Source organism: Barbus barbus (assembly GCF_936440315.1).
Source record: "Barbus barbus genome assembly, chromosome: 26".
NCBI lineage: Eukaryota > Metazoa > Chordata > Actinopteri > Cypriniformes > Cyprinidae > Barbus > Barbus barbus.
Genome location: NC_136754.1, coordinates 14,395,069 through 14,414,640, shown reverse-complemented (window position 1 = coordinate 14,414,640; position 19,572 = coordinate 14,395,069). Strand labels below are relative to the sequence as shown.

At 37.2% G+C, this 19,572-nt stretch overlaps 1 protein-coding gene across 1 annotated transcript in view; it reads left to right on the top strand.

The window, feature by feature from the left end:
• LOC306846296 (cadherin-18-like) overlaps positions 1–18,876 on the top strand; it is a gene marked incomplete at its 5' end in the record, with an annotated part of 35,918 nt that extends 17,042 nt beyond the window's left edge. Inside the window, 8 exons of the mRNA XM_079379567.1 lie at positions 3,628–3,795; positions 4,082–4,269; positions 4,414–4,667; positions 5,586–5,722; positions 7,035–7,156; positions 12,035–12,149; positions 16,182–16,433; positions 18,096–18,876. Of these exons, the coding sequence (XP_079235693.1) occupies positions 3,628–3,795; positions 4,082–4,269; positions 4,414–4,667; positions 5,586–5,722; positions 7,035–7,156; positions 12,035–12,149; positions 16,182–16,433; positions 18,096–18,601 (1,742 nt within the window). The 3' untranslated portion in view covers positions 18,602–18,876. The remainder of the gene's footprint in view (positions 1–3,627; positions 3,796–4,081; positions 4,270–4,413; positions 4,668–5,585; positions 5,723–7,034; positions 7,157–12,034; positions 12,150–16,181; positions 16,434–18,095) is intronic.
• Positions 18,877–19,572: the final 696 nt, after the last annotated feature.

The following is a 19,572-nucleotide window of genomic DNA, read 5'->3' as shown; positions in this document are numbered from 1 at the left end:
CCTCAATGTAAAGTACAATAACTTGCATCATTGTGTCTAATCCTCTTAGCTGAGAATTACCTCTACTGCACCTTTGTGTGTAGTAGTTAGTTCGCCCCATTTGCCGGTGGGTGATGCTTAACCTGCCTGATGTTTTGTACTTTCACTATAAGGTTGACTGTCTGTTGTTCCATAGGAAATCAAACTCTCAGTACAAAGAACAGGGCTTACCAAGTTCTGCATCAGTGTCTGGTCCTGTTTGCTTTATTTACTTTCTGTCTCTGCTTTGTGGGTACTAGCTGAATACTAAGAGCCTGTTTAACATGAACATTTTGCTTTTTTCGTTGTGTTGTCTGCTGAAATCCCATGTCCTGGCAGGTGGTGTCTGCTCTCAATAGGCTGGGTGCAATCTCTATGACATTCTCCGAGGCTGAACACTGGCGTGTGTTTATTTGTTCTGGCGGATTGAGGTATCTGTTTGCATATTTTCTCTCACTCCCACTGGTCGTGTCCATTTAAAAAGAGAACATTGCATGTTTGAATATTTAAACTGTCCGTCTCACACTTTCACACATAACATGAAATTGAAATGCTCTGCTAGTCATTCCCTCACACGTCCTCTGTGCTTCTTGCCAGCATTTTGGACTTCATGTAGGTTCATTCAGACAGACGTGTATATATATATATATATATATATATATATATATATATATATATATATATATATATACTGCCTATATAATATATTATATTGCCAAAAGTATTGGGTCACCCCCTTCTAATGAACAGGTTTGACTACTTTAGTAATTTCCATGAGAACAAATCTTAATGTTTAAGCATATAATGATATTCTAGGGAATTATGTGCTTCTAATTTTATAGCAACAGTTTGGACAGGACCCTTTTCTATTCTAACATGACAGTACCTCTCTGTATAAGGCACGGTTCAAAAATACATGATTGATTCAGTCAGTGTGGAAGAACTTGACTGGTCTGTATAAAGCCAAGTCCTGATCCCAGCTGAACTCCTCTGGTGTGACTTTAAATGCGGACCTTGTATGACTTGTATAGACACTATATGGACAAAAGTATTGGGACACCCCCTTCTTTAGAACAGAAAAAGGCACTTTCAAAACTGTGGCAACAAAGATGGAAGCATAATTCACGTATTTAAAAACTGTATTCCCATCTCTGTTGCAACAGTTTTGGACGTGACTAAAATGACAGTACCCATATGTACAAGTCATTGGTGTTTGGGGATGAGTTTTTGGCTCAAGGCCTGCATTTAAAGTCACACCAGAGGTGTTCAGCTGGGATCAGGACTTGGCTTTCTGCAGACCAATCAAGTTCTTCCACACTGACTGAATCAATCATGTCTTTTTGAACCGTGCCTTATACAAAGAGACACTGTCATGTTAGAATAGAAAAGGTTCTGCCGCAAAGTTTTCTAAAATTAAACGCTATTACTCCCACCTAACATTAAAGTTTTTAAATATACTTTTATATTGCAATAATTTCACATTCAATCTTCAAATGAACAATGTACAAACAACATAAAGACAGTATATTTTTAATATGTCTTTAATGGCATCTTTTTTATGATTGAAGGCCAGCATCACTGATATCAATACTACTGATGTCTCTATAAAATAGTTGTTTCCCCTTAATATTTATTCAGCATTACAGTATAATTGAGAGCTATCAATTTTAACATTTATTAGACTTAACTTCTAATTTAATAAGTGAACTTAAAACAATCTTCACATGAACCCATTATAATAAAATTACATATTTAGCTACTTGTGCCCTTCAGCAGAAATATATAGATTAAATATAGATGAACCCTTTAAAGCTATAAAAGTTATTGATTTCCTCTTTTTTTTCTTTTGTTTTGTTTTATTTTATTTATTTATTTTTTATTTTATTTTATTCATTATTTGGCAGGGAAAATAGACAGTCATAAAACTGCCCCAGAATTAGCTACAGAGCTAAATTTAATCTGCTGTCCCTGGGCAGGAAAATACAAAACAAAAAGTATGTGACAAAAAACATCAGTGTAATACCATTTACAGTAAAATCCCTCCCAAATTTAACAGATTTCCAGTGTTTTTAAACAACCCAATGTTGGTGCATTGGGGCCTTGGTGTATCATGTCAGTTGGTGCTCATTTCTCAGTAAACATTACCATGGGATCTCATGGCGTAAAGGAGCACAAATACAAGTTCACATGGCAAACGCAAGCTGTTATGCTTTCCAGCCTTTCCTTCATCCCTGTCTTATCCTCCATCTCCTGAGGGAAGATTGGAGCAGATGGCAGCCTTTGCTTTAGAGCTGTGGAGTGTGCAGGAGATGATCACCAGCATGCTTTGTGCAAGAGTGTGTGTACATCTAGAAAGGAAGGTTCATGCTAAGGGCTTAAACTGCATAGGAACAGTACATAGAGGTGAGAGGTCAGTATTCGCCTGCTGGTGTGTTGTCAAGCTCGAAAAGAACCTGAACCAGGTCAGAACAGGGGCAAAGCAGAGGATAACCACTTGCTGTGAGCTCACCGCCTCAATAACTAGGGGTCAAAGATCTGCAGCATACACGTGATATTCTGGACACGCACCTTTCCTTGTGAACGGTGGCTCTTATTGCTGGAAATGCCATCAAATGACCAGCGGTTTGATTTCAAGCAATTCTCCCAAAAATTCATTATTTACTCAGTCTTGTCTTTCGAAAATCCATTTACCTTTCTATCTTCTATGGAAAACAAAAGGAGATGTTAGACTGAATTTCCAAGCTTTTCTTTTGCATGCAGTGAAACTGAATGCTGACCATGGCTATCAAGCAAGATTCTTTGTGAATAATGACTTCATATGAGTCTGGACCTCACACAGAGATGTATTGTAATATGGCTTCATAAGACTTCAAATATAGTGCATGAGTTCTGTGGACTGCTTTTATTTTGATTTTATGGTCCTTTTTTTCCTTTGTAGGAGCTTCACAGCTTTAGTCCTTAATTTTCCATGGACAAAAGTAAATGAAGAATTTCCTTTATGTGAACTGCACAGTAACTTTCAAGAGATGTTCAACCATTTTATGGGAATTTCCATAGGAAATGTTGACAAAATAAATGTTTTGTCTCTTTAAAGCCAGATTATAGATGAATAAACTAAAGTATTTTGAATATGTGGTATATGCAATACCATTTGCAGTAGTTGTTACTTTGGTCACTTTATTTTAAGGTCAAATTCTTGCTATTAACAAACCATTAACTATGACTTTTGCCTCAAACTCCTATTTTGCTGCTTATTAATAGTTTGTAAGGTAGATGTCAGGTTGGGCAGGATTAAGAAAGTAGAATATGGTCATGAAGAATATGTCTTTTATGCTCACCAATGCTAACTTTTGTAACATTATAAATGTCTTTACTGTCACTTTTGTTTTTTTGAGGTTTGTTCCACAACCTTTTGTTTTCACTTCATTTGGAGGGTTCAAGACCTATCTAATCTTTGTCTGCTATGGTAATGTGGGCTGTTTTAATATTTGTTCTTGAACACCATAATTTGCAGAAAATGGCAACACCATTTTTAACATCCATTAATGGGATATGGGTTATGTAGGTCAGCGGGAGCTATATTTATTCTTTCTGCCCTCTGGGTCACAGGTGTCATCAGGACAGCTTTGCCGAACATGGACAGAGAAACTAGAGAGATGTACTCCGTCATCATCCAAGCCAAAGACATGGCTGGCTCTGTCGGGGGTCTGTCCGGATCCACGACAGTCAACATCTCACTGACTGACGTCAACGACAATCCACCACGATTCCCTCAAAGTACGAGTTCCTGCTTCACTTGGTCTCTTTCATCATGGAAAAAAGTCTGGATTTTAGGCACGCCCCTTCTACAGAAACCATCTAATCCTTAAATCCCTTTGAAAGTACTGTGAATTTATCCCAAATGGCTGAATTCGTTTAAGCTTTATTTTGTGAAAGTAAACAACTTTCATTGAGCTTGCGCAAATTAGCTGAGCTCAAGCAACACTTTTTAATATTCGCATCAAAAGATTTTGAATGTTTAATAAAACCGCATCTGTTCTGTTTGTGTTTATCCTCCATTCAGAGAACTATCAGCTGTACGTGCCAGAATCTGCTCAGGTAGGGAAAGCAGTTGGTAAAATCAAAGCGAATGATGAAGACCTTGGCGTCAACGCTGAGATGACATACAGGATAACCAATGAAGAAGGAGCTGCCATGTTTTCCATCTCTACAGACAGTGACAAGAGAGAAGGAATCATCTCCCTCAGAAAGGTCTGAACTAAAAGTTCCCACAAAACCAATGGGTTCAACAGCCATGTAAACTAATATCTGCTCATTCAGCCAAGCCCTGTCATTTCCCAGACTAAAATGTATTTTCTGCTTCTCCCTTGATCTTTTTACTGATGTCCTTTCTAGCCTCTGGACTACGAAAAGAAGAAGGCTTACTCTTTGAACATAGAAGGTGTCAACACCCATCTGGATCCTCGTTTTTCTTACCTGGGTCCTTTCAAAGACACCACCACGCTCAAGCTTATCATTGGGGATGTTGACGAAGCTCCGGTGTTTACTATGGACTACTATATCATGGATGTGTATGAAAATGCTCCAGCTGGGACAGATGTTGGCATGGTAGCTGCTCAAGACCCGGACAGCACAAGAAGCAAAGTCAGGCGAGTTTCCAAAGAGAATTATACTAGTATATGTGGTTTTGAGGAATATTTTACAGTATATCAATGCAAATGACTCAGTAGTCCACCAGGGTTGTGCCCTATTCAGAATTGAATTGAGATTGTCAAATTCTAATTACATTCCTGAATTTGATTGGCAGTAGCAAAGAGGATGCAGAATTGCAATTCAAATTGGAGTTTAAATACATATTCTCCCATAGCAAACTGTGGTAACAGCAAAATCTTTATAGCATTATTTCTAAAAGCTTAATAATAAGTTCCAGAAGTAAAGATAAAGGGGGAATCATATGAATATTGGTTTTATTTCATGCTTAGTTTTCTTATAATTTCCATACACTGCACTGTACCTGAAGTTGTGGTGGACACTGTGGCCAAATGCAAAAAGAGTTGAGCATAGAGTCTATTTATACAAATGTCATTTTTTCCCCCCAACAAAGTTTGGCAAGAGAATGCTGGCTTGAAAAAGCCTTATCTGAAAGTTTTGAATAAAAAGTTTTAAAAGCCTTGACGTTTGAAGGTTTATATCATATATCTGAGAAATCTAAGAGTTTTATTCTGCAGCTAGTTAAACACATTCATACATATTTTTAATTGTTTAGGTTAAGCATCTTAACAAAATGTCTTGAAGTAAGGTCTAAACAGAAATGATTTGTAAGTTGTAGGTGACAGGAGATTAATTACTGAATAATCAAATGTATGAAATATATTCATAAGGCTTCAGAATCTGATTTTATAATTATTTGTAAACAGGAAATCATTTTTTTCAAACTCAAGGACACAGCATTCAGCTTTAATGTCTATTAAAGCATAATGTATACTCTTCATATATGCTTCTGGAATATCTGTCATCATATTTTGAATATTATCATTGAGTAGAACTTGTCCACTTTGAAATTTTAGGTATTCCATCGACCAAAATGCAGAAGGTGATGCACTTTTCACCATCGACGTTGACAGTGGACTCATTACAACCACCAGGAGTCTAGACCGAGAGGAGGTAGCCTGGCACAACATGACAGTGATGGTTTCAGAGACTGGTATGTACGACTCTGAGGCCTGAATTCTGTCTGTATTCATTCATTTTTATATATATATATATATATATATATATATATATATATGATGATTTGAGGAAAACACAGGGAACCATTTTACCAATGATATATTTATAATGAATCAAGCATTCTTCTTGAACCATGGACTGCGAACACCTTGTCCAGAAGGGATAATTGTTCCTGAAGTCTAAATCATCGATACTGACCAAACAAATGTATCCTTGAAGGAGGAGTGTTGGATTGATGCTGAGGCTGCTGTTGGCATGCTGATGTGGCTTTGAAGGTGGACCGGGTCAATCAATTTTTCTTCTCTTTTTCCTACTTGGTTTTTTTTTTTTTTCTCTCTATTCTTTTTTTTTTTTTTTTTTTTTACAGATGCTTATCTAAGCAATTATCTTTCCTCTACACTTTTCTTCACAGTGGTGTTCAGCTAATGGGCTGAAACTGCCCTCTGTAAACGCTTGCTGATAGTGGGCTGATAATGTTAGGTCACTGTAGTTAATCTCAGTTCCATCATACCGAACGTCGTCCCTCGCACATGACTCCAAAATGCGTGTAATGTTTCCCACAATGATTTTCAATTCCCATCATGCCTCACTGAATCCCATGAGAGCAGTATGAATCATATATATCTCGCTGTTAGGTTATAAACATGGTAAATGTAAAAATAAAATAAGGTATAATATCTCTCAACATATATTTCTTCAACTTGAGGCTTTTCATTATTTATTTTTTTTAAAAATGTTTCCTGTAGTGTATAGGACAGCAGAGGAACAGGTCGCCCCTGTGTCACGAGGCTCAGACCACTTTAATATCCCAGGGGCTTTTTTTGTTGTTGTTGTCGTTTTGTTTTAACAAACCAACAGATTTCACCTTTTTTGCCATATAAAAGTCACATGAAACTTGGATATTTGTGGGGTGGGGTGGGGTGGGGTGGGGGGTTTGGGGGTTCATATGCACTTGATGGATGAGTCTTCATTTCAGAACTTTATATATATATACACACACACACAGTATATATATATATATATATACTCTATATATATATTCTATACTCTATATATAACCGTTCACATTTAAATTGTGAGTGAAGGATTTAAGGATATCTCTATCTTGTATATCAAACACGGTATTCAACAGCAAATATTGCTGATTCACGCTTTATGCCAATGTGTCCTGATATGGCATGATTTCAATCATGTGAAATCCCTCATACATTGATCATTCATTGTTTTTTGCCAGTTATTTAAATGGAAAACATCCATGATTGAACATTTGTCATATTTTTTTCCAGACAATCCAAATCTGGTGAGCTATGCACCAGTCACAGTCCAGGTCTTGGATGTCAATGACAATGCCCCCTATATTGCCACAGACAGCGCTCTGGTTGTATGTGAAGGCTCCAAGGCAGGCCAGGTTAGTTATCTCCTCTCAGTTCTTTTCTCCATGTGTCCCTATCATTCTTTCTCGACCTGTCAGTTTCAATCTGAACCCCTGAAACAGTTTTTCCTATCTTCACTCCTTCTTTTTTCCTGTCCTTTTCTCCTACCCTATTTCTGCACCATTTCTGTTTTCTCAAACCATCTTTTATTTTTTCATGGTTTAATTCCATCTTTCTTTTCACACATATGTATGAACACACACACTCCCACGTACACTAACGCCATGGACACATGCATAAATGAGAAGCACATACGCTGCCTTTATGATATGTCTGACACCATCACGGATGGATTTATCTGTGGCTCGACAGATTTTGGAGGCTCTTAAACCTATAAATAATTCAGCTTGTACCAATGTATTCACCGGCAGATAGCAGTCCACATCAAGCACAATAGGAATGGCTCACAGGAAATGTTAATCGTTGCACGTTGAAATCTAGGTTCATGTGCAGCAATGCACAGCAGTGCTGCGGCATAGCCTTTATAGCTTTACCCTTGAATGAGATTATGATTTAAGCAGTTAGACACGCACAATTCGCACACAGTGGGCGACAATGCATTTTTTTAGATTGAATATCAAGGGTCCTCTTTGAACATTTGCGTCCGCTGTGCTGGTGGTTAACCCAGGGCTCGCAAAATTTCTAAATGTCTGGTAGCCCTTCGGGCAGGTACTCTTCAGATTTTGGTAGCCCGAAAATTAATTTAACTAGCCCAAATAAAATAAAGACCATAAATTTCAATCAAAAACGTTTTCAATACACAAATATCAACGAATATAAAGGAAAGAGTTTTATTTTACTATTTACAAGGTATCTGCAGAATTCTTAAAAATCTATTTAAGGCAATTTGAAAAATTATTTCTAATACAATTTAACGTATTTAAAACTGTCTAAGGCCTTAAAAACTCTTCAGTTTAGTTGTATCAAATTTAAGGACCCGTGGGAGCAATGTTCCCTCGAATTTCTTTTCTTGCTGAGCAAAACTTTTCTCTATTGGGCGGACATTTCGGGCACCTGAGCAAAAATATTCTTTATACCAGACCTGTACAGCGCAGACACAAAAAAGTGTGTAACTTTTAACTATTTATATTTGATTTGACCCTTGATGTAACTAAGTGATGTACATTTTAGGTTACCTGAGAAAACATTTGTACTGTACAATACACTGCAGTTCAAAGTTTGGATCAATACATTTTTTTAAAGAAGTTTCTTATGCTCATCAAGGCTGTATCTATTTGATAAAAAAATACTGAATATTATTTCACAAAATAATATTGTGAAATATTATTGCAATTTAAAATAAATGTTTTCTATTTTAATATACTTTCAAATTGTATTAATTCTGTGAAGCAAAGCAGTATTTTCAGTGTCACATGATCCTTTAGAAGTCATTCTAATACGCTGATACTGCTTTTTTATTTTTATATACTGTATTTTTTGGGACCTGTGATATTTAAAAAAAACTAAAAGTTAAAAAGAACAGTGTTTAGTCAAAATAGAGATTTTGTGTTACAGTATAAACTATTCAAAATTTGGGGTCAGAAATTTTTCTTTTTTAAAGATACTTCAAAAAAGTTTAAAGAAAGTTAAATAAACTTTATTCAACAAGGATGTGTTAAATGGATAAAATAGATAGTAAAGACTTCTATTGTTAGAAAATATTTATATTTTGAATAAATGCTGTTCTTTTAAACTTTTTATTAAATCAAAGAAAGAAAACAATAACAGGTTCCAAAAAAATATTAAGCAGCACAACAGTTTCAACACTGATAATAAATCAGCATATTAGAATGATTTCTGAAGGATCATGGGACACTGAAAACTGGAGTAATGATGCTGAAAATTCAGCTTTGATCACAGGAATAAATGCTATTTTAAAGTATAGGTATTAAAATAGGAAACCAATATTAGAAATTGCAATAATATTTCACTATATCACTGTTTTTTTCTGTATTTTTGAAATGAATACAGCCTTGATGAGCAAGAGACTCAGAGTCAAAGACAATTATTTATCAGGATTATAATATAGCCCTAACATAATATATTATCAAAACAAACTATTTAAACTGATAGAATAGAATACAAACTGAAGCAAAACTTAAGCTGAGATCTGTAAGTTAAATATAAAAAAACGTGAACATATGAATTCTTCTATAGCTGTCTAAACATTGTTATGAAGTACAGTTTGTACAACACTCTTGTGTGTGACTGTACATGTTTCAGAGTTTTGTTACCGTTCTTTGCCCATCCTCCGTTATTTCCAGCACTTAATCAAGCCACTCTTCTTTAATACATGAGGACGTTTTATTTCACATGTCATTGCGTTTGCGTTGTCTCTCGTGTTGAGCGCACCGCAACCATTGAAGTATTCAGTTTCTACAGCGACTCATTTGGTGCATCGTTCTCTTTCTATGAAACCTGTAAACCGCATTCACCGGTTCTAACTCTGTCATGACATCAGCTCTATAGCGGTTTGCCCGAGCATTGCTATTCTTTCCCTTTTACCGGCGGCATTCAATCAAGGCTTCCCAACTAATTTTTTGTGTGCGCTAGGCACATTATTTCTTCTGCGCGGCCGCGGCGGAAGAAGAACGCGGTCACGCTCAGCTTAGAGGGAACACTGCGTGGGAGCCCTGTATTTAAGGTAGCCAGTCGGTCAGGGCAGTGATACATTTTGGTAGCCCGACTGGAAAACACAATAGCCCCGGGACGTCGGGCTAGCGATTTTGCGAGCCCTGTAACCATAAAGAGTACTTAAAGAGATTCCGTCATCATTTACTCACCCCAACATTGTTCCAAACCAGTAAAAGTTTGGTTATTCTTCTAAACACAAATGTAGATATTTGTAATGAAACTTGAGAGGTTTTTGTCCCTCCATTGAAACTTAGAAGATCCAAATAAAGGTGTTATAAAATTAATCCATAAGAATCAACCGGTTTAATCAGTTTGAGTCTTGTGAAGAAATACGATTTGAATCATGATTTATATTGCACTATGTATTATGAACAGATTTAATGTTGACAATAATTATTCACATATAAACATTCATGATGGTTTACCATATGTGATGCACTATATGGTTGTCTATGGTTGCTTAGATACATAAAAAGCCTAAATTGATTAATCATATAAAGCGATTGTACTGTATCTCTTCACACGACTTGGACTAAACCGCTTCATATGGATTCATTTTAGAAAGTATTAATGACCTTTTTGGATCTTCTAAGTTTTGGTTACCTTGATTTTCAATGGAGAGATAAAAGGGATAAACACCTCTTAGATATTTGTGTTTCAAAGATTAACCAAAGTGTTATGGGTTTGGAACAACATGAGGAGGAATAAATTATGCCAGAATTTTCATCTGTTTGAATAAAGGTATGGTAAATTATTCACCCTGAATGAAAGGGTGTGATTAATGTACATAGTTGTGTTTTCATTTCGGACATCAGCTTAATTAAAGGCTGCTTTTAAAGCACCACAGAGCTTTTTTTTAAGCTTCATTCAAGCCCAGTAAATTATTTACTGTACAAGGCAGAGGTCCATTCATAAGCGTAGAAATTGTCTCTCATTTATTATGACTTCTGGAGGATTTTATCGAAATAAAATCCTCTCCACAATTACTGAAATTCATGATTATAACTTTGTAAGATACGCAGGGGTTGCTGTCATGTTGTGGCCCTTGATTAAGTGTTTCCAGAGAGATAAGGCAAAACCACATTTCTTGCATTGGCATCAACTCACTGGAAGCTTTTTTCTTTTGATCTGCTCTGCACACATTCACAACAGTGCGCTGCATGAAACAATGCAATGTAATTTGGGAAGAAATCTGTTATTCAGTGACACAGGTCATTTTCAAACTTGGCTCTATTACTTGGTCCAGAGCTCTGTTCTATTCCCTTCTTCATGTATTGATATGTTTTATTGTACTTTTGGGTGGAAAGTGTATTATGTTTGCACCCTCAACATTACAAAATAATTTGTGATTGTCTTAAAAGCTTCAATAAGAATGTAATAAAAACAAACCAATCAGTATGTTTTGCTTTATATGCCATGACTTTACAGCAAAAGTGTGCTGAACTTATAGAATTTATGTTTAAGGACGATGGGATTGTTTAAAATAATAAAAAAAAAATGAACCTGTCTTGAAATTGTCAAGGCTGCATTTACCTGATCAAAAATACAGTAAAACAGTAATATATATACATTACTGTTTTACTGTGTTTTTGATCAGGTAAATGCAGCCTTGGTGACCATTAGACACTTTCAAGACAGGTTAAAAGAAAAATAATCCCACTGTCAGTTAGCTAATTTGCATAAGGCTAATCATATGTCATAATATTGATTTTGTACCAATTCTCCGACATCAAACCAACTCGGATCCACGCCTGCTCTGGTGTGAAAGTGCCCCAGAGATAGAAACCCCTGGCCCAACATGGGTGGTACAGTGCAGACAGGTGAAGAGCTTAAATAATTGGTCCAGACTCTGCATGAGGAGATTCCCACTTGCAGCTGATGTGCTAGCAGGAGCCAATTAGGTTAAAAAGCTGACAAAACATCATGAGTCTGAGCAATGCTTCAAGCTAGCAATCTGTTCAATGACTGTGATCCAGACACCCAACTGGCTGAGGGGCTTTGGGTCAGCAGTCTGAAGTTAATGTCTTTCAAAAGTGGAGAGGAAGAAGAAGCCCAGGTGGTCCAATTACATTTCTGGGTTATAGGGAGTGACAAAACCCATCTCTCAGAGAAGCGAAAGCGGCTGTTTTAGATATTTTTAGTGCCATTTATCATTCAACCTTAATTCTGGAGAAAGAAAGCACTAAGCTTCAGCTTGTTTTCTCTGGCTCCCGGTGTAGGTCATTCAGACCATCAGGGCCACAGACAAGGACAACTTCGCCAATGGTCGGTTCACTTTCGCTCTACCAGAAGACCTTCCAGCGAATCCAAACTTCACTCTGAAGGACAATGAAGGTAAAAAAAAAACACAGACAATAACAAAACCACACTTCCGCAGGATTTGAAGCATCTAATTAGAAATAGTTTGACATGTTAAGCCCATATTTTAGGAGTTAGTTACAAAAACAAATTCCATATTCAGTACTTAAGTTGTACACAGGTTTTCATGAAAGTCAAATAAGATCTGACTGATCTAAAGGGGCTCTCCGATGGCATCTCAATAATGGAATATTTCTAATGTTTTCCAACTGATTTCTTGATATTTGCTCAGGGCAAACCCTCAGCACCTCTCCACAAACATATTTAGTACCACATGTTGTCACACAGATCACCCTAATTTCCAGCCTTCCCCTCCTTTTCTTGCTCTTTTTTTAATATCGTTGCAAGGCCAAACGAGCTGTTTCCTCGGAAACCAGGTCTGTGTTTATGTTAGCGCAAGGCTCCCTGGTGGAGATGGCTGGGCTATAATGATTTCCTTCTAATGCCGGACCGCTGCTTCTGTGAATCAGGGCTCCAGGTGGACCAGTCAGAGTTTAACAGGGCAATCAAGGAGATAAAAGGCAGACACTAAAAGTCCAGAGTTCAGAAGAGCCAGTGCTTCAGAGCTTTATTTGAGTTTGTATCCTAGCCAAGGTCCCCTCAGACTACCTCATCCTTATATAATATCCCTACAGATGGACCATTACAGACCGTTTTACACATTGGGGGTTGGAGTGCTCTGTTGCACTTGCTGTGATTGGGTGGGTGTGTAGGGCTGTCATCCTTGATCATGTAGATGTTTCTCTCGTGGCGCTGCAGTCATTATGCCAGCGTCCACACGACCAGAGCACTTGCCAGGTTGAAGCGGAAAAAATATGATGGACATTCCCTACGGAGGTGCACTTACTTCCCCCTGGGAAATGGCAGTGAGTTCAATTGAATAATAATCATCTTGACTGTTATGTTCTTCGACGTAGTTCATATTCTAAATCTAGGAAGCATTTTTAATAAAGCTTGCCATTGAATGGGTGAGGGAGCACATAGTGCGCCCCATCCGCAAAGATAGCCTACGTCAAGTTTGACGCCTCGCCACGGTTTGGCAAGAGTGTTTATGTTTGTGTCATCTGAGATGTGGGACGCATTACATTGAGAGGGTCCCTCCTGGGCCAATTCACCGCAGTTCTCTCTCAGGCCATTTATCTCCCACCATTTAAACACTCACATTAAGTTATAACAGCTAGAGCGATCAGGGCTCATGCCAGAACTGCAGTATTGGCAGTATTTGTTGTTGTTGCTATTTCCTATTTATTTATTTATAAATTTTTATATTTACTGCACGACGCATCTCGCAGTGAAGATTAATTATCCGCAATACATGCATGGTTCACTCTCATGTTTTTTTTGCAGGGAAAGTGTTTACGAATCACTGCTACTTAAATCAAAGCTCAACTGTGAATTTCCCATCCATGTGTAATTACAGACTACGTTTTCTGCGTTGTTTGTGAAGATTCGCTAATGATCATTCCACCCTCTGCCATTTCATGTTCATGTTTTTTAATAGTGTTTGGACAGATTAAATGGAGTCTACCTGCAGGCCATTTTATAAAACCCCCACAGCATGAAATCAAACACAAACGCGCTAAACCTAGGGGTCACTACATGAAGGGTTGATTTATGCGTAAATATTTCAGAAATCGCAGTTAAGGAATATAGAAAACGTTTGTCTTTACATTCATAAAATTAAAGTGTATTATTTCCCTTTATAAATCAAATCATCAGTTGCAATACTTGTCATTAGTTGCTTTTGTTTCTCCCTAGCAGTTAAATAACTGTTTAGTCCTTCATTTTTGTATTCAGTCTGTATATAGCTTTACTAACTATATAACTTAAAGTTTACTGTTATTGTTTATTTTAAATTAGAAATGCATGGTTTTTCAGTACCTATAGTAATAATGTTTATCAGCCAATATTAGTAATATAGAATGTTTATCAGCCAGTATTAGAGGTGATTTTTTTTTGTCATCCATATCAGTTGTATGTTATGCATGCTCATTTGCTATATTTTTACATTTACATTACCTTTGTCATCTTCTAACACTAATGTAAAGTTAATCTTTTAAAACAATATTTTAACACTGTTAAATATCTTTAACAGTCTTTAGCAAATCTCAAAATGAATATCCATTTTCATACTGTACAATATAATGTTATGATGCATAAATTATTTTTTTATGTACAACATAATATAGAATTCTCATATTGGTCATTTATTGATTATTTACTGATTTCCAGTTATAGCCTGTTAATTAACTTAAGGTTGATCGTAGACTGGAGGTGGGAAAACATTTATTTTTACACTGTATCAGATAAAAAAAATATTCTTCTTTATTTGATACAGTGTAAAATAAATGCATTTTTGCTGTTGGTGGTACCCGTACCAAAATCAGAATATTGCTTGGATACTTTTATGCCGTATACAAAAGGTTGTGGATAAATACATATATAAAGTAACTACTCTGTTTAAACCCTGATGAATTGTTGTAGGCAATTTGCCCAGAGGTGCATTTGTTTAGCATGATTGAAATTAAAATGCCCCTACCGATGTTAAACCCAAACCCACACTCTTGCTCTCCTGGGAGCTGGTATTCAGAGTTAGATGGAATTCATCTTGCAACCCAAACCCTCCCAGGCAGAGTCAGAAGACACTAGCTCAAGACACATCTGCAATGTGAAGCAGCAGCATGACCGTGCATACGCTGAGGTGCTTACGACCTGCCTGTCTTTGGGTGTGTGCGTATGTGAGAAAGGAAGGCAGCGACAGCTAGAAGAAGGTGAAAAATTTGCACAAGCCTCTCAAAAATGAGAAAAGTTGGAGCACTGTAGGGAGTTAATAAAGCATGACTCTTTTGTCACTGTGTGGGGTTTACAGGCTGTCAGCCTGTTGGAGAGGTACAGCAGTAAAACAAACTGTTTTTTTCATTTTCTTTATTTTTATTTTTAAATAAGACATGAATAAAGATTGGCCAATGTGGATCAGAAAACATTAAAAATGTATTTATAAAATGCATAGTCTCTAAATTCTGATTGGATTAACCAAATTTGAAGCTATTGTAAAATTATATTGTAGATTTATATGTTCAAAAGTTTGTGGTCGGTAACATTTTTTTTAAATATCACTTATGATCACAAAGGCTGCATTTATTTGATAAAATACAGTAGTATTGTGAAATATTATTACAATTTAATATAATTGTGTTCTATTTCAATATATTTTAAATATTTTGTTCCTCTTTTGTAAGTCGCTTTGGATAACAGGGTCTGCTGAAGGCATGAATTGCCACCTTGGAATTCTTTTATATATATATATATATATAATTACAATCTGTATTCTGTGCTGTTTTCAGATATTGAGCTTCAAAGTTTTTGCATTCCATATACTTTGTCGATATAACCTTTTTGTTTTGTTTTTGTTTTTTTGAACAAAAAGTCCCAAAATGTTCACACAAAAAAAAAACATGCATTTAAAAAAAAAAAAAAAAAACGTCACAGAATAAGCAAAGATTAATTGTTTAGGAGTGTCACATGACTGTATCATTCTAATATGCTGATTGGTGCTTAAGACAGTTGTTGAAGGCAATTGTGCTACTTAATATTTTTGCAAAACCATTTTTTTTAGGATTCTTTGATGAATAGAACGTTCAATAAACAGCATTTCTTTAAAAGTCACTGTCACTTTTGATTAGATAATGCATCATGATTAAAAAATGTATTTAAAAAAATCTCGCTAACCCCAAATTTTTGACTGATATATATACACCAAACATTATGCACAGTGGAATGTCTTTTATCATAGTGCTGTGCCTGCCATTTCATCGCTGTTGTCATTTCAACAGTGAAGAATCCAAAACCATATCAGGCAGCTTGAAAATGAAGTAACAGAATGCAATATTCAAAAAGCTGTTCTCCATTCTCAGAGGCAACTGGGGAGCGAATTGTTTTGTTGGCTTCTGTTGCACAACGTCGTCATGCATGCAGCCAGCGAGAATAAACCTCTGCTCTCTCTGACAGATAGCAGCGCGAGCGTGTTGGCGCTCAGGCAAGGCTTCAGCCAGGCAGAACAGGAGCTGTACCAGCTGCCCGTGGTTGTCTGGGATGGAGGAGAGCCCGTCCTCAGCAGCACCAGCACGCTTACGCTCAGGGTGTGTCCGTGCCAGCGCGGTGCCAGGATGCCAGTGTGCAGGGCTCAAGCCTTCCTGTCCTCGGCCGGTCTCAGCACCGGAGCCCTCATTGCCATCCTACTGTGCGTGCTCATCCTCTTGGGTAAGACTGAAAACACAACAGCCAAGAGAAGAACTTGGTTCTTTCCTTCATGAATTTTCATCAGAGAAAGAGCAAAAACATATGAAGGGGACCAAAGTTCTGAATCCAGAAGTAAAATTATTCTTCCTTCTTTCTTTCTTTTTCTTTCTTTCTTCTTTCTTTCTTTCTTTCTTTCAATTTAAATTTGAGTGAGTCTTCAATATTTTTATTTTTTTTAACATTTTTGTAATTGTTTTCTTTATTTTATTCTCATTGTTTCGTAACAGACAGATAGATAGACACTGCTTGAAATTCAGTGGTTGTAGATGAGAAGTTTCACCCTGCAGAATGTGTGAAAACCCCTCTCTCACTCCAGTCTACTGACAAGGCCAAATATAGACACTACTTAGGAATGCTGCACAACTGTGTGGGCTGAAACCAGGAACAACAATCGTAACGTGCACATACCTGAACAGACAGGAAGTGTTGTTAATAATACATTTAAATATAAGGCAAAACAGTCTTTTTGCTTGCTAGGATTTAGAGGCTCTTCCCAGCTTACAGCTTAATACCCAAACACAATGCTGTGGCTCCATTCCAAAATCTAGTGATGTGCCCTGCTGAAGAAAAACATATTATTCAAGTCTGAGCTGGTTTGCAAGTCTCAGTTGGTTTCCCCGACTGGTCAAGTTGATCTGTTGGCTGGCTGTAGAGAGGATTTGTGCAGTTAAACCAGCTTTGGCATCTTAAACCAGCTAAGACAAACAGACCAGCTTAGTTAGGGTGAAGTGGGTGTTTTCAACATTTATCAACTATCACTATGAAGACTGTTTCCAGATGTAGACATGTTATATCCATCTAAGGAGATAGCATGATGAACAGCTCAGTGAAAAATTCACCCAGTCAATAATGTCAGTAATACAGTTATATTGTATCTAATATGTGTAGACTATTTGACCTAATGGTTATGTATGCTATATAATTCTAAATGTATTAAAATATTTTGTAGAGTAATATATGTAGAGTTGAGTCTCCCTTGTCTTTCACATCAGGTGAACTACTTGTGGCACATTGATTTAAGCATTTTGAATAAGACAATATTATATTGTTTAGTTAATATTTCTGCATTTTAAATTGGATATTTTATTTTAGTGTTGTTGTTTTGACATTTTTATAATTTTCTAGTTTTTATTGCAGTTTTAGTTGTAGTTGTTTAAGTTCATCAAGTTAATGGCAACTAACAACCAGCTGAAATAAAATAAGTTTAATTGTTTTATATTTTATTTCATTTCATTTCACATTTATTTGTTTTTATGGTTTTAGTTTTAGTTGTCTATAATAGCCCTGCTTATGAGTGTCCATTTTGATTAGTGCTATCCAGTGTTATTTTAGTATTGCTGCCTTAAAAGGTAGCTGTTTGGAACGAGGCTAATCTGGTTGAATGAAGAGGCTCATGGCTATTCATGGCAAAACACCATTGATTTCACATCAGCACATGAGTGATTAAGTGATTATTTGCCCAGACAAAGCTTTTCCCCTTATGAAAATGTCAGCAAGCAGATGATTGCACTCCTCATTTTGTACGCCCATGCGATATGTCGCTAACTCCCGATAGTAGTGAAGCTAATTCACATCACCATTTACACGGATGAACAAACTACGCTTGTGTCTCCTCTCTTGTAGCCATCGTGGTTCTGTTTGTCACTCTGCGTAGCAAGAAGAGCAAAAAGGAGCCTCTGATCATCTCGGCGGAGGATATCAGAGAGAACGTAGTCACGTACGATGACGAGGGAGGAGGCGAGGAAGACACAGAGGCCTTTGATATAGTGGCGTTGAGGAACCCCGCGGCAGCCGAGGAGATGAGGATGAGGAAGGACCTGCAGTCAGAGGTGTGGAGAGCAATGGGGACTGAGGCTCTCAGCCCGGCTTTGACCTTACCGGACGAGGACATCCATGAGGTGATTAAGCTCAAGGTAGTCGAGGCTGACCGAGACACGAGCGGCCCTCCGTACGATTCTCTTCAGACTTACGCTTACGAGGGACGCGGCTCCCCGTCTGGTTCCATCAGCTCTCTGGACCTGCCGGAGCCCCAGACGGAGCTGGACCTCAGTGAGGTAGACAACTGGGGCCCTGAGGTACAAATACTGAGCAGGGCGTTTCAAGAGAAAGGCCAGCAGCACGTCCCATAATGGCTGCGCATGTTCTATAAACCAGAAGTTGTGTGTTGTTTCCCTGATGTCTGGTCAAATGGGACTGCAGTGAAGACTGAAGTTTTTTTTTTTTTTTTTTTGTCATCCAGTTTTGCTGTGGGATTATTTGACAGTTGTTTTTCACTGGCCTCTACAAGTGAAAGTTGATTTTTGAAGAAAAAGTTTAAAATTGAGAAAAAAATGAGAACTCATAAAGGAAGCTATTTTCCCTGGTGTATATTTTCTATTGCTTAATAAAATTCCTGATTCCAGATAAGTAAAGTGTGCGTCTATTGCATCTTCATCCATTTCTAGCAGCTACAAAAGCGTCCGATTCAATATCCCGGCTGGTTTAGGATCACATATTTCATACTAAACTGAGCATTTCCCTTCTCGAAACTTGATTTCTGTTTTCACAGCCTGTAGTGTTTGTTTCACCTAATATCTATACCAGATCGACATTGAACATAGAGTGTGCAACTTTTAGTATAAATCACCTCTGTCAAAAGCAAGAAAATAACTTATTATAATTCTAAAGAGCAGAGAGTGTTTTAATTGGATAACAACGGCATTCTGTGAAAGATAATTGGATTCAAATGCTTGAGTGGGCACCTTTTATTACTTTCCTAGGACTTATAAATCAACTGTGAAAAGTCTGTGTTGCAATCCAGTCCTGATCAATTCCCACGAGCCTCACAACATGCAGATAAAGAGCCCACGGACTGCTTTAATAGCCACCGTAATGATGATGATGACTTCAGTAAAAGCCGCCATCGTGTTGATGCTCTGATCTAAATGCGCTCGGCTGTCACAAGTAGTGTTGTATTGTTTAGGAGGACGACTTTTAATACTGAGAGAGCTTCAAAAGTGGGATCGTTTCCTCTGACAACAGCATTAGCTAATTAGTAAGCCTAGTCTGGAAACATACCCACTGACAGATACATCAATGATTTTAAAGAGACAGTTTGTTA